This window comes from Sceloporus occidentalis, unplaced genomic scaffold (assembly GCF_023333645.1).
Source record: "Sceloporus occidentalis isolate IW3139 unplaced genomic scaffold, rSceOcc1.0.p SCAF_3, whole genome shotgun sequence".
Taxonomy (NCBI): domain Eukaryota; kingdom Metazoa; phylum Chordata; class Lepidosauria; order Squamata; family Phrynosomatidae; genus Sceloporus; species Sceloporus occidentalis.
The window spans coordinates 137,540,041-137,553,880 of record NW_028316983.1 but is presented as its reverse complement, the minus strand read 5'-3'; the positions used below and the strand labels follow the sequence as shown (position 1 = coordinate 137,553,880).

Sequence of the window (13,840 nt, the reverse complement as noted above, 5' to 3'; positions counted from 1 at the left end):
AGAGTAAGAAGCAGGTTTACATTTCTATGAGTGGCTTTGGTTTTTATTAGGTCATGTCATACATTTTTCTTGAATGTCCAGTGTTGCCAGCAAGCCTTGAAGATATCCCCCACGCTGGAATGTTTTACCAAAATCCAAAATCCCTGGAATTCCCCAATATTTACCAGAATAGTCAGTCAAAATCCCCAGAAAGAAATTAATTAAATTCCCTGTATTCCAGATTCCGGGCAATTCCCCGGAAATTGGCAATGCTGTGAATGTCCTACATTTTGTTGTGCCTTGTTCTCCTTTGTGGCTAGAATGTCTGGTCACCCTGCGGGAGCTGCACTTCAGCAATATTTGGAGAGCAGCATCATTTCCACCTTTGCTTCAGATCTAGTTCAGGTGGCTGTAGGGTTCAGCTCTCTGCAGCAGATAGAGTCCTCAGCTATGGCTTCCACAAGCTACACCCCTCCTGTTGGTTTTCTTTCTTAACTTTTCTTCACCTTGCTGCCTCCCCTCCCCAAGTAGCCACGTTTGCCTTAAGTTTTAAAATTTTAGAAGCATGTCTGCTTTCATTGTTTCCATGAAGCCATATGTGAGCCCATTTCTTTTGGCGGTGGTGGTTTATGTGCACCTTCAAGTCATTACCAACTTATGATGAACCTGTCACAGAGTTTTCATTGCAAGTTTCTTCAGAAGGGGTTTGCCATTACCATCCTCTGAGGCTAAGAGAGTGTGACTTGCCCAAGATCATCCAGTGGGTTTCATGGCTGAGCGGGGATTCGAACCCTGTTCTCCAGGGTTACTCCAACGCTCAAAATACTACACCATGCCATCACTGAGGAAAAAATGATGTTGAGTGCTACCGTTCTACAGCACCTAAATGCTGACGGGAAAGTTGTGTTCTTTCAAGTACTGTAATTTCCAATTTATGACAACCCTAAAGCAAACCTCTCATGGGGTTTTCTTGACTAGATTTGTTCATAGGTTTGGCCTTGCCTTTCTCCAAGGCTGAGAGAGTGTGCCTTGACCAGGCTCACCCAGTGGGTTTCCATCATAGCAAAGCATGGTCTCCAGAGTCTAGTTTATTGCTTAAATCGCTACACGAAACTGGCTTTCAAAGGGAAAAGTACCACTGTCTTTACCATGGCTGGGGAGACAGAAAAGAGCATGGAGAGACAGGGAGGGGATAATGTGAATGTGTGTGCGAGCGTTCACATGTGCCTTCAAGTCGCCTGTTGACTTATGGCGACCCCCTAAATTTTACAGGGTTTGCTTAGGCCAGGAATACTCAAGGGTGCTTTTGCCAGATCGTTCCTCTGAAATATAGCCTATAGCTGAAATATAACTGCCCGTTTTGTTTCCAGTATCAAATGGGATCTCATGCCGTTAGGGTATTGTTCTTGAACCCTGGCATCATGCTTTCTGCTCTAGTATCCCGATCCTGTTGTTTGAGTGTAAATTGCAGTATAGTCTACACATTTACAAAAGAGTAAACTCACCTGGGACTTACCTCCAAACAAACATGCAGAGGAGGACTGGAGACTACTGAACTAGGAACAGCTGCATTTTCCTTTCTGGACACATATAGGGGTCATTGATACATCTCCCTTAGCCTTGTGCTACCTCATAGCATTACTGTACAAAGGTTATGACATATGTGCATCAAATGCTTGGCCGAATTTGGGAGGAATCATAATTTTCTCACTGAATGCAAGATGTCCCAGGTTCACTTCCTCCTGTCACCAGCTAAAATATCAGATCTGGGGGGAAAACTGAAACCTTGGAAAGTTATGTCCATAGGTCAGCCATGGACAAATAGTTTGAGCTGGTGCAAGGCAGTTGCTTGAGTTCACTAAGAGAACTACACAAATGCTAAATATGAAGTCAGGATATCATACATAAATGTTCTTCCCTTGCCATAGCTGACAAGCTAATGCAGTTCCTCTGAAATTCAGGGGTGTTTCCATCTAGGTAACTTAGCATAAGGGTGCAGTGCTGAGATTTTACTTCTCCAAAAGGGGATGGTGGGTACACTGCACAGTTTCTGCCTTTGCAGAGAAAGGAAGCTGAAGTTGTAATATGGCAGTCATACTATGTTACTGATCTTACAGGATGTTATTTTTGGAATTTTTCTTTTGATAGCACTATGCAATTAATAACTCATTTGAGGAGCAACACAATTAGGCTTCTGATGTACCTACCTCATTTTCAGCTTGGATAAGAGAAACCTTTACCTCAATGAATGAGAACCCTTCACTTTTCAAGATATTTTGGACTATAGCCTCCATGAACATTACCTTACTGCAAGCTGAAGTCCAAAACAGCCAGAGGACTTCAAAACTCTTTCCTTCTGCTTTGCTGAGACACCTTGGTCTAAGTCTAAGATGTCTCACTAGGTTCTTGGAAGGGTAAAATGAAATAATCTCCATGTATAGTTGGCCCTCCATACCCATGGATTCTTTATTCATGGATTGAAGCATCCATGGCTTGAAAATATTCTTAAAACATATCAATTCCAAAAAGCAAACCTTGGCTTTGCCATTTTATATGAGAGACACTATTTTACTATGTCATCATATTTAATGGGAATTCAGTATTCACAGATCTTGATATCCATGGTCCTGGAGCCAAACAACAGTGGATACCAAGGGCCCACAATATAAACACACACTTTGGAAGGGGTCAGATATAAATTATTTATGTTTGTAATCCTTTCATCTACTATACATTGCCTCAATAATCCTTACACTAACCGTTACTATATAAAGAATAGTAGAGAAATAGCAACTTGCTTCACAGATGAGGTGAAAGTGAAAAAGGGTCCTCTGTAGGTCTGTGATGACTGGTCCTCCAGTCACCTGAGGCTTCTCCTGAACTACAAGGGGTTAATCTGGGAGGAGGTACATGCTAATGAGAGATGACATCACATGCTAATGAGCTATGGCATCATAGCTGATGTAAGGTCTAACTGACCAATCAGAGAGTAGGACCGCGAGATTCAAGAACTTTCTATGGGAAATCTTTAAAAGGCTTGTGCAGCCATGCGGTTCTTTGTCTCTCCCTTGATCCTCTCCTGAGGGGGGAACCAGATGATGTCTCTTGGAGTCTGGGGGACACAGACTCAGGGGAATGCAGGTCGAGTGGCAAGGGGCCCTCCCTACATCCAGGAACTCAAAAGGACTATAAATCCCATCTTCCGTGAGTAGTTAGGAATGTGGTAGCTAGTGCGTTTAGGCCTTTTGTTATTTTCAACATTGGCTTGTGTGGAATGAACTCTATAACTATGTTCTTTGGACCTGCAAGGCAAGGGGGCTTTGCAAGAGTGATATAAATTCTTTCTATCCTATTCTATCCCTTTTCAAAATAAACTTCTTTCTTAATCCTATACACGTGCCTTAACTCGGCTACTGATTGCTCTGGGTGAGCAAGAAAGGAAACTAGATCTCTCTCTGTCTATCCCTCACAAGTCCCAGTGTGTGTGGGGGGAGGAGTTCATTCACTGGGTGGTGGCAGCAAAAAGTTCCTTTTCTTTTAAGGGATCCCCTGAGAGTAATAGTCACGCACAGGGCTTTGCCCTCAGGGATCATCACATGGTGGCAGCGGTTGGTGATTTCGGACTGTTGGAAACTGTGGCAATGAGATGGCTTTCAGTGTGATGCTCTGAAGAAGTTCTCTTCTCTCTTTCTCTCCCCACACTCTCTCTCTTGTGCTCGACTGACGAAGGGTTAAGGAGAAATAGTGCTGGCTCTTTCACTTGATGTTACTCTGTTCTTTGCTCTGGGGTGAGGAGGCCTTTTCAAACTGAAAGAGGCTTGAGTTTTGCTTTTCTTTCCTGCTCTCTCTCCTTGGTGATAGGAGGGGTAGGGTCGGGTGGCTCCTGTTGCCTGTGTGGGTGTTTGAGCTGGTTGCAGAAAGGGGGGTGGCTTCGCCCACAGCATCCCTGTAAACCTAACAGGCAGAGATCAAGCTTGCTAAAAAGCTGTGATCTGATCACTTTGCTAAAGGTGTGCTGGAGACAAAGAATTTGCAAAGTCGCCAGTGATTTTTTTTCTTCTCTCTCTTTTCTCTCTCTCCAAGTGAAGGGGAGGAGGGAATCACGGAGGAGTTGCTAGGGGCAACTCAGAGATCCCTTTGATCCTCTTGCCTGGCTGGCAAAGGGCAATCAAAGGTGCCATTAAGTGCTTGGCCTCTTCGCAGGACCAAAAGGTGAATTTCCTGTTTCTGTGGTCTTTCTCTTTCTGTCTGACTAAGAAAGGGGAGGGGGACTTTTAGCCCACTCAAGGAGGGGCTGTTTCTTTTCTCTAGCTAAGGAAAAGGAGGGGTCAGTTTAAAAAGACCAGTTTTTTCCTGTGGCTACTAACGCCTGGGAGCAGCATCTCGTGGTAGGGTCAGGGAACTGCAGGGAGGGAAGCTAGCCCGGGCTGCTTGTGTTCTTCTCCCTCTTCCCTCTCTGACTCACAGCGGACCGGCTGTTCTGCAGGCTCAATCCATGCAAGCCATTGTGTTTGTTGTTTTTTATTATTAGTCCCTTCGCGTATACTTTATAGTTAGTTGTTTAGTCTATGCACCTACGCTCTGGCAAGGTCACTACCATGGCTGATGAAACCCAACACACCTCAAGAGAGGATGAGGCGACTGCATCTCCGTCTCCGAGCCCACCATCCCCAACCCACGTGGATGTGGTAACTCACATGATGTCAATGTTCACAGACATGCAGCGGGAAATGTTCTCGGAGATGCAACGCGACATGGCTGAACAGCGCCGCCAGGACGCAGAACGACGCCAGGAGGCGGGCGAACAACAGCGCCAAATGGCTGAGCAGCAGCGTCAAATGGCTGAACAAAATCGGCAGTTGGCTGAACGTAATGAGGCTCTGCAGCGCCAACTGGTCGACCTCCTCGCTAATCGCAGCCAGGACCAACCTGCACCTGCTCCAGTGACGGTTCAACTTCAGGAGCCTCGAAAGTTTCCCATTTACAAGAATGGTAATGATTTTGAATGTTTCCTGGAAAGTTTTCAGCGGGCGTGTAACACCCACAACGTCCCCGAAGATCAATACGTGAATATACTTCGCTCACAGATCTCGGGAGTCCTCCGAGAGGTTGAAACCAGTATGTCACAGGAAGAGATGCTGACTTTCAGCTCTTCGTGTGGAGGGCACGCCAACGCCTGGGCGTCACTCCTGAGGCAGCTAGAAGGCGATACAGGGAGACATGCAAGAAACCAAACTCTTCCTGCGTAGAACTGGCTTACTATGTGCAGCGCAACAGGGAGATTTGGCTCCAAGTAGCCAATGCAACGTCAGTAAAAGAGATCTGCTTCCGCTTCGACTTAGAACAATTCTTAGCCCATTTTCCTCCTGATCTAGTCCACTATGTGTTGGAGAAGAACCCCAACACTTTACAAGAAGCTGCAGAAATAGCGGATAGCTACCTGGATCTCAGGAAGGATAAACCTGCCTTGCCCAGTGCAGGATACTACAAGAAATCGCAGCCAGCTCATCACCCTCCACGCAAGGACAACTCTCAGTCTCAACATCCCAAGGCTGCTACGCCGAATCCGCCTCAACCGCCCCGTCAGTCTCAGGCTTCTCAACCACAAGCAGCTCAACAACCTTCATCGTCTTCACAAGGTAAACCTAAGGCCAAAGAGGCGCCTAAATGCTATTCTTGTGGACAATTAGGCCATATTAGGGCCCAATGCCCACAAAACCCTACAACAATAAATGTTACGGCTCAGGCCGAAGTTCAAGTGGCTGAGTCCGGTGCAACAGTAGATCCTGATCCCTCCATGATTCCTGTTCACCTCAGACACACCCTGTGGGTGGGTGACAAAGAGGTGGTAGCATACAGGGATTCAGGCGCACAGATCTCAGCCCTGCATCGATCCTTTGTGGACCCTAACCTCATCAACAACGACACCAAGGTTCTGGTAAAAGGCTTCAGGGCACCAACGAGTCTGCTGCCCACGGCAAGGGTCCCCATTAGATACAGAGGATGGACGGGACACTGGACTTTTGCGGTATACAATGACTATGAATGCCCTGCGTTTGTGGGGGGGGGGGCTTGCACCGAAGCCGCAGCGAACCTGGGAGACCCAGTCATGCCAGTGCACCTCAGGTGGCTCCTCGGGCAGAGGTGGTCCGCCAGGGCAAACATGGTATGTCCATGCCAGTCTCTCATCCCCCAACAACCCTACCTGAGGGGAGAGGGATGTGGTCCCAGCAGCCGTGGCCACTACGCAGCAACCAAAGCCACGGGATGTCCCTGAACCACAACGGGATATGTCGCCACCAGTGGACGCTGTGGCGCCAACTCCTGTCCCAAATGGGGACAACACTCCCCCTACAACTGGAGAACTCCCTACTCTGCCCTCTGTGGAGGATCAGCCAGTTCCGGTCTCAAGGGAACAGTTCCAGAAGGAACAACACTCGGATCCAACCTTGCAGGCAGCGTGGTCTTTGGCGAGGGGTGAGACACATGCCACTTGAGAGTAATAGTCACGCACAGGGCTTTGCCCTCAGGGATCATCACAAGGTCACACACCACTCTAAGAAGATAACTCAAGACCCACAACTTGCAAATCTCTCGTGATCATTTTTCAGACTTCCTCAGCTTCATAATTGCAGAAAAGATCTAATATGTTTACACAGATGTATCACTTTGAGCCCAAACAGACAAGCCAAAATAAAGCCGCTTCGGGTCATTTTAGAGGTATGCTGTTTAAATGACGCATGCGTCCTAAGAGGCCGGAAGCCATGCCAAAGCCATGCTCCAGTTCTAATGACTGGAGCACAGCTTTGGTGCAGCGTCTGGCCTCTTAAGACGTTATGTGTCATTTAAACAGCATACCTTTAAAGTGACCCAAAACGACTTTATTTTGGCCTGTCTGTTCAGGCCCTCAGTGTCATTTTCCAACTTCTGTTTGAAATGATTGTTAAATTAAATGGGAAATTCCCATTAGATTGAAAGTACTTTTCAGGAATATAATCAGAACCTGAGCTATAGGCATGAATGTTTATTTGTACATAGACTGAAGGGAACAAATATCACTGACTGAACAAGAGGCTAACCAGGTCTTTCTCCTCCAACAGGACAATAAGATGTTACATTCTTCATTCAAAATTTTAAACAAAACATGTTCATTTAAAGGAATAATTGCACTGCAAATTATTCTAAGCACTGATACTCTGTACTTTTAAACAACAACCAGACAAAGAAACCTGGGATATTAATATTTCTGCCAAGAGGTTCTGAACCTAGAGGTACTGGATGGATCATGCTTCACATCTCCTAAATAATTCAAGTATTGCTCTACAGAATTAGCAAACTTACTAGAAAAAAAGTGTTTGGGTGCCAAAATTGTAATTTTTTAAAAAAAGACTGGACATAGGATATTGAATATTTGATTTGTCACCCATTGGCCCAATGGACAAGTTAATCATGACTAACTTCTTCAACTGCTTTGAATGGGATTAAGACTTGACTATGCTGGTCTAGTTCCAACCCATTAATAGTAACCTATCCTAATAACCCACAACAAGTAATGCACAAGTGGATTTTGAGGCACTATTAATGGGGAAAACATGCATGTGTACTCAGTGATTTAAAATGCAAAAAACCCTTTGGCTACATGCTCAAGTCTCATTCAAGTCAATGGGCTTAAGCATGCATAGCTGGGCACAAGATGGTAGCCCTAAGCCCCCACCCAGTCATCTGTTAGGGTGGGGTGGGCAAGTGGTCCAACATGCACAGAGAGCTCCCTCACTTACATGCACAGGAAATCTATGTTTGTAATGCAGAGCTCAAAAGAGCTGGGATGAGGGGGTTAAAACTGCAGCATCATACATTTCTGTCCAGTAGTAACAATTCCACAGAATTCATGGGCATTTGCCTCAAAATAGGACAGTAGGATTGCAGTTTTGTTCAATTCCATGCCATTATATAAATGAAGATGTTTTTTCACTTGCATTCTTAACATACCTAAAACAAATTATGTTTCAGAAAAAGTAGGGGCATTATTTGATTAACAAACACAGCATTGAAATTTATAAAAAGGATAGTTATAAAAGGTTACGTCCCTGTACCGGAAAAAAAGAAAAGGCAATTGGAAAGTTAATTTCCCTTTTCATGAGATTTCAGACACAATCTATAAATTTATCACAAGGCCTCCACTTTCTGTCTACCTAATGGTTCAAATCACTTTCCCCATCCCTGTTTTATGTCGATATAGAAAGAAAAAGGTTCCCTGCCGAAGTATAGTTGGCACAATAATGTGTCATGCAAATATGTATTTACATCCTTTTAAAAGACATCTCTGACTACAGCGTAATGGCTCTCACCTTAGAAAAATGATCCAATTTAGGAGGAATTAAGAAGTTCCATCTCTAGGGCTAAAGAAAGTATTTTACCCAGTGTACAAAAATATAACAACTGAATACTATTCACTGCATGTGCTCTGTTGGATTTACCTCTTCAAGTTAAAAATGCATTTTTAAAAAGTTAGAAGCTATGTCCAGTGGCATCTTAGAACTGTTTGGTACACACACTTTACAGCACATGTAGTTATATGTTGATAATATTTCAGTAAGGATGCCTAGTTTTGCTGCAGTAACTACTTTCATATTGAGAAATACAGCTGGAAACTTGGTCTAAAAAAAAAATGAGATCCTCACTAGGGAATGTGATACAAAACATGGAGTACAATCCAGCTAAGCAAACATTTTTCTAACCCACTTGATTTCTGAAAGAGAGCATAAGCATATACAGGTACTGCACTCTTCTTCCATTGAAATCAACTAGATTTAACAGCTTATAGCTTTGGCTAGATTGTACCTAGGGATTGGTCCAACAGAGTACAAAAACTTTTTTATAGAAGGTTGGAAAGTCAAAGGCTGATCCCTGCCAACACCACTATCACCTTTTTAGAGTTATTCACAGTATCCTCTTTCACATAACTCAAGTAGTGGCCTCTAAATGCATATGCCTCATTGCCTGTTGGTGGAAGGTTTAAGACATTAAGTAAAACAGACACAAATACCTATGCAGAAACTTTAAGAGAAAATAAAAAGGTTAACTAGTTGTGTAAAACCTGGCAGAAATATTGGCAGACTTCTCGACCTCCCGCAAACCACACACAAATGATAATAACAATAAAAGATAGATCCTTAGGCAATGAAAACATTTTGGCAATGCAGATGATATATTGTCCATTGAGTTCTGCCACAAGCCTTGAAGAATACTCTTTTGCTTTATCACTTTTTAAAAGTCAGACACATAGGCAGTCTCTAGCAGTCCAAAGAGGCTTGTAGCGTCATCTTAAATTTATTCTTTGTGGGGCTTTCTTTTCGGCTTCTCTTCATAGGATTCACCATATTCATTCACTCTGCTCTTATCCACAGGATAAAGCCTTACAGATAAAAAAAAGGTGCATTAAAATCCTCTAAATGATATTTTTGCAAACTGTTCCTTAGTTTTTCTACTAATGTACATACTGTAATGCAATTAAATTCATGAAACAGCTTGCATTACTAATATAGCCCTCCTAAAAATGCCACGATAATGGATACATGTAACACTGTGGTATCAAAACCAGAGACAGGTTTCTGTTCCCCCAAATCGAATAGGGTCTCCACAGCCTAACAAAGTAAGACTAGTTCCTTCATCTATATCCAAGGAACTGCATTTCCTTTTCCTTACACTTCAGACCTTTCAAAAAAGGGGGAAATACTATTGCTGTCCTCCACCACAATGTTCAGAAGCCAGGCTGTCAGATTTTGCCTTTGACTGTTGTATCCCTAAATTCAGTTTTCATTTTCTTTTCCAATCAAGCAGTGGATGACTGTCATTCATTTATATGGGTGAAAACAAAGGAAATGCACTCAGGACAGGGGGCTAATCATGCTCTCTGTTCACTGCAGATATTAAGGTTAACCCTGTTTGTCTACAACATTATTGCATATTTGTCTTAAAGCAGATTCCACAATTCGGAGTCTTCAGATGTGTCAGATTACAAGTCTCATCAATCTAGCTACATGACCATTGGACATTATGCGAGCTGCAGTTCAACCACCTGGAGAGCAGAAGGTTGGGGCAGGATATACTAGAATACAACAGAATGTCAAAGTTTGGACTCTGTAATGGGCCTACAAATTCCTGCCAGCAATCTAGTTGAGATAAACACAAGAGGATATGGAGAGCAGGACATTTCTGAGCTCTTTAAAAAAGGAGAGACTATGGGGCTTATTGCACAGCTTTCTAAAACAACTTACCACTCCCTAATTGAAGCCTAATTCGGGCTGCATCTGGGTCCTATCACATGGCTTTTGTCTCCAAATTTGCCATCTGTGTACAGCCCGGCTGAAGCCCAAGTCCCTTAATGCGCTTCAGCGACCATTTTGCACAGTTGGGAGCTTTCTGTCTTTGAAAAATGGTTGCCAAAGCACTTTAAGGGACACGGGCTGCAGCCGGGTTGTACTCAAATGGTGGATCTGGAGAAAAAAGCCATGTGATAGGACCAGGATACAGTCCAAATTAGGCTTCAATCTGGGAGTAGTAAATTGCATTATAAAAGCAGTGCAATAAGCTCCTATGAGTATGGTTCAGGATTGTAGGTTTTCTTTCCATTCCCTCATCTGTCCTTCAAGAAAATCCTCCATCCTTTCAACATTATTCAACACCAACATTACCTTAAGAACTCCTTAACAGGTTTTGAAGCTTCTTTTTCTCATACACTCACGGTATTCAGAACTACTAAGACTTGCTTTTTCCAGAATGGTAAGAAGGAAATTAGAGACAGTATACGTACCATCTTTGGTAAAGGTAGACCAGGAACACTACATCATCTCTAAAACACGCCAGCCGATGAGATGTTGGCATTGTGATGATAAATGCAAAAATATCATCAATGAAAGTGTTAAATGCCTAGAAGAGATAGGTGGGGAAATGCAACAAATTTAATGACACATCAATTTAATCACAAAAGAGTACATACGCAAGCAAATCAGACATTTTTGACAACTGTAAAATGCACACTCACACACACCCAACCAAACATGTAATACCCCCCCCCCCCAAAAGTAAGGATATTCTCTGATAGGGTGGTCTCCATCCCCCCTCCCTGTGGCACCGAATTGTCCACCAGAAACTAAAAAATTATGTGTGTTAGGTATGTGAAAGCTAGTTCTAGAGTCCATATACAGAAGGATACCATGTTTCATTTTGCATAAGGTTTTATGACTAGGTGCAAAAAGGAACTCTTTACATGGATCTGCTGTTAAGCTCCCGCATATGGCTGGTGGGCTATGTTTGTACAGGTCCTACAGACAAGATCCTTTCTACATGCTAGACACTTCCTAATTTCCATCTCCAAATGCAGCTTTTCATAGTGCATTCAAAACTGCTACCATGGATTAGCATTTGATACAACTATTCTTGAAGAATAATGAGGAAGTGTTACCAAAACTAATCTCAAATAGATTAAAAGCATGGCTCATACAGTGGACCCTTGTTATAAGCTGGGGTTTGGTTCCAAGATCCCCCGTGGATAACAAAATCCGTGTATGCTCAGGTCCCATTAAATATAATAACATAGCAAAATGGTGTCCCTTATAAAAAATGGAAAATCAAAGTTTGAGATTTGACATTTATACTTTTTTTTAACATTTTCAAACTGTGGATGCTTGAATCAGTGTATACAAAATCATTGTATAAGAAGGGCCGGCTATATAATATAATTGTACATTACAATTGCTAATGTGTCTCTCCCAATACTATCAGGATTATTAAAATAACTTTTCTATTAGCCTTTCATAGAATGACTAATGAAAACAACCCACCTATTGCTTTTTGAATTTCAAGTAAATAGAAATTATTGTTCTGACCTACAAGTCTTGAAAGGTGAAATAAACTTACTTTATATGTAAATGCCTTCCATGGCAAATGTGCAACAGATTTCATCTAGAAGAAATTAAAAGAGAGGGTCATATATACTAAAAGTAATGATGACTGTTAGACAGAACAAAACATTAAAGTACTTTGTTAAATTTCTATTTACCTTATAATTTATGAACAGTTGTGGCAACATAAATAGAAATCCAAAAGCATATACTCCTGTTGGAGGAGAAAAAATGAATTGATTTTAATCTTAAATATTACATAACAATGAAGTCAAAACATTTTGGCAGCCATCCTGTTAGTGAATTACAATGGTGTCACTTTTTTAGTTCTGGTTTTTGGTTTGGTTTGCAAAGACCAAAACCCCATTTCAAATCCACCTTGCAAGAAGTGCATCCCCCCAACAACAACACCTCTGTCTTGTCAGGGAGCGGGGGATCTATGACAACGTGTCCAGCTGTTTTCTTGTAGCCACATGTCATCTACAGGGATGTCCCAAGGACTCTAACAGGATGTGTGGATACTTGTCAGTTTGTGACTACCTACAGGAAAATGGCTGGTTAAATCCTCAATGATTCTTCTCCCACTTCCACAGCAGGAAAATTATTATTATTATTATTATTATTATTATTATTATTAACCTTTATTTATGAAGCGCTGTAAATTTACACAGCGCTGTACATGCAATCTTTTTAGTTAGACGGTTCCCTGCCCTCGGGCTTACAATCTAAAAAGACATGACACAGAAGGAGAAGGGAGTGGTGGAGGGAAAGGGTAAGAGGTCCAGCAGTTCCTCTCTACCTCCAAGGCCTGGACCAAGGCAGATGGACTAGAGGGAGGGCTTGGTTTCATAATGGATGGTTAATTATATTCCAGGGAAAATACATACTCTCAAGTAGGGTAATGCATATACAGTACATAGCAATACAGGAAATGGTTTGATAAACAGGAACCAAAAGAACATCAAATAGTAAGCAACAATTATGCAATGCCTGGGAAGGCTTCTCTGAACAGGATGGTTTTCAACTCCGTTTTGAAGCTGGTTAAAGAAGTGATGGCTCTTGCTTGTGGGGGAAGAAGGTTCCAGGAGTGAGGGGCAGCAAGTGAAAAGGGGCGAATCCGGGATGGGGCAGAGGAAATCCTGGGCTGGGATAGCAGACCTTGACTACCAGAACGGAGGGCCCTGGTGGGAAGGTGAGGAGAAAGAAGGTCTGATAAGTAAGGAGGGGCCAGTCCATGGAGGGCTTTAAATGTCGACAGCAGGAGCTTATACTGAATGCGGAAAGGGAGGGGGAGCCAGTGAAGGGATGCCAACACAGGAGAGATGTGGTCAGAGAGATGGGCGGAAGTGATAATGCGTGCAGCTGAATGCTGAACAGAGATTAAAGGACGGAGGTGAGAAAGAGGAAGCCCAGCCAGGAGGACGTTACAGTAATCAAGTCGTGAGACCACTAGGGCATTGACCAGGATCTTGGCAGTAGAGGAGGAGAGATATGGTCGGATTTTGGCAATATTGTACAAAAAGAATCTACAAGCCTTGGCTGTGGTCTGGATCTGAGGGATACACGACAGAGAAGAATCAAAGATAAAACCAAGACTGCGGGCTTGCTGGACTGGTTGAATAGAAATGTTGTCCACAGAGACAGAAAAGGAGAGTTGAAGGGTGGGCTTAGGAGGAAAGACAAGAAGCTCTGTCTTGGACATGTTGAGCTTCAAAATGGCCATGTTGTGGGGTACTCACTACTTACAAGGTAAGTTTGGGGGTCGGTTAGCATAAAGAGTAATTAACTATGTGGTGCAGATACATGTACCAATGCAGGGTCTCAGCCTTTATTTCTCTGCATATCAAGATTAGTGGGCAAACCTAAGTAAGCTACCATTTCAGTTTTAGCATTTATCCCTTGAACTAGCACAACAATGCTAGCTTGCCTTACAGGGTTTTTGAACACTTATACACACT

General features: G+C 43.0%; 1 protein-coding gene across 1 annotated transcript in view; it reads right to left on the bottom strand.

Moving 5' to 3' along the window:
- Positions 1-6,988: 6,988 nt before the first annotated feature.
- The window catches only part of LOC149316861 (lipid scramblase CLPTM1L), a 32,769-nt gene continuing 25,917 nt past the window's right edge, over positions 6,989-13,840 (bottom strand). The window contains exons 14-17 of the mRNA XM_089516404.1: positions 12,041-12,096; positions 11,899-11,943; positions 10,793-10,908; positions 6,989-9,394 (exon numbers count right to left, since the gene is read on the bottom strand). Coding sequence (XP_089372530.1) covers positions 9,310-9,394; positions 10,793-10,908; positions 11,899-11,943; positions 12,041-12,096 — 302 coding nt within the window. The 3' untranslated portion in view covers positions 6,989-9,309. The remainder of the gene's footprint in view (positions 9,395-10,792; positions 10,909-11,898; positions 11,944-12,040; positions 12,097-13,840) is intronic.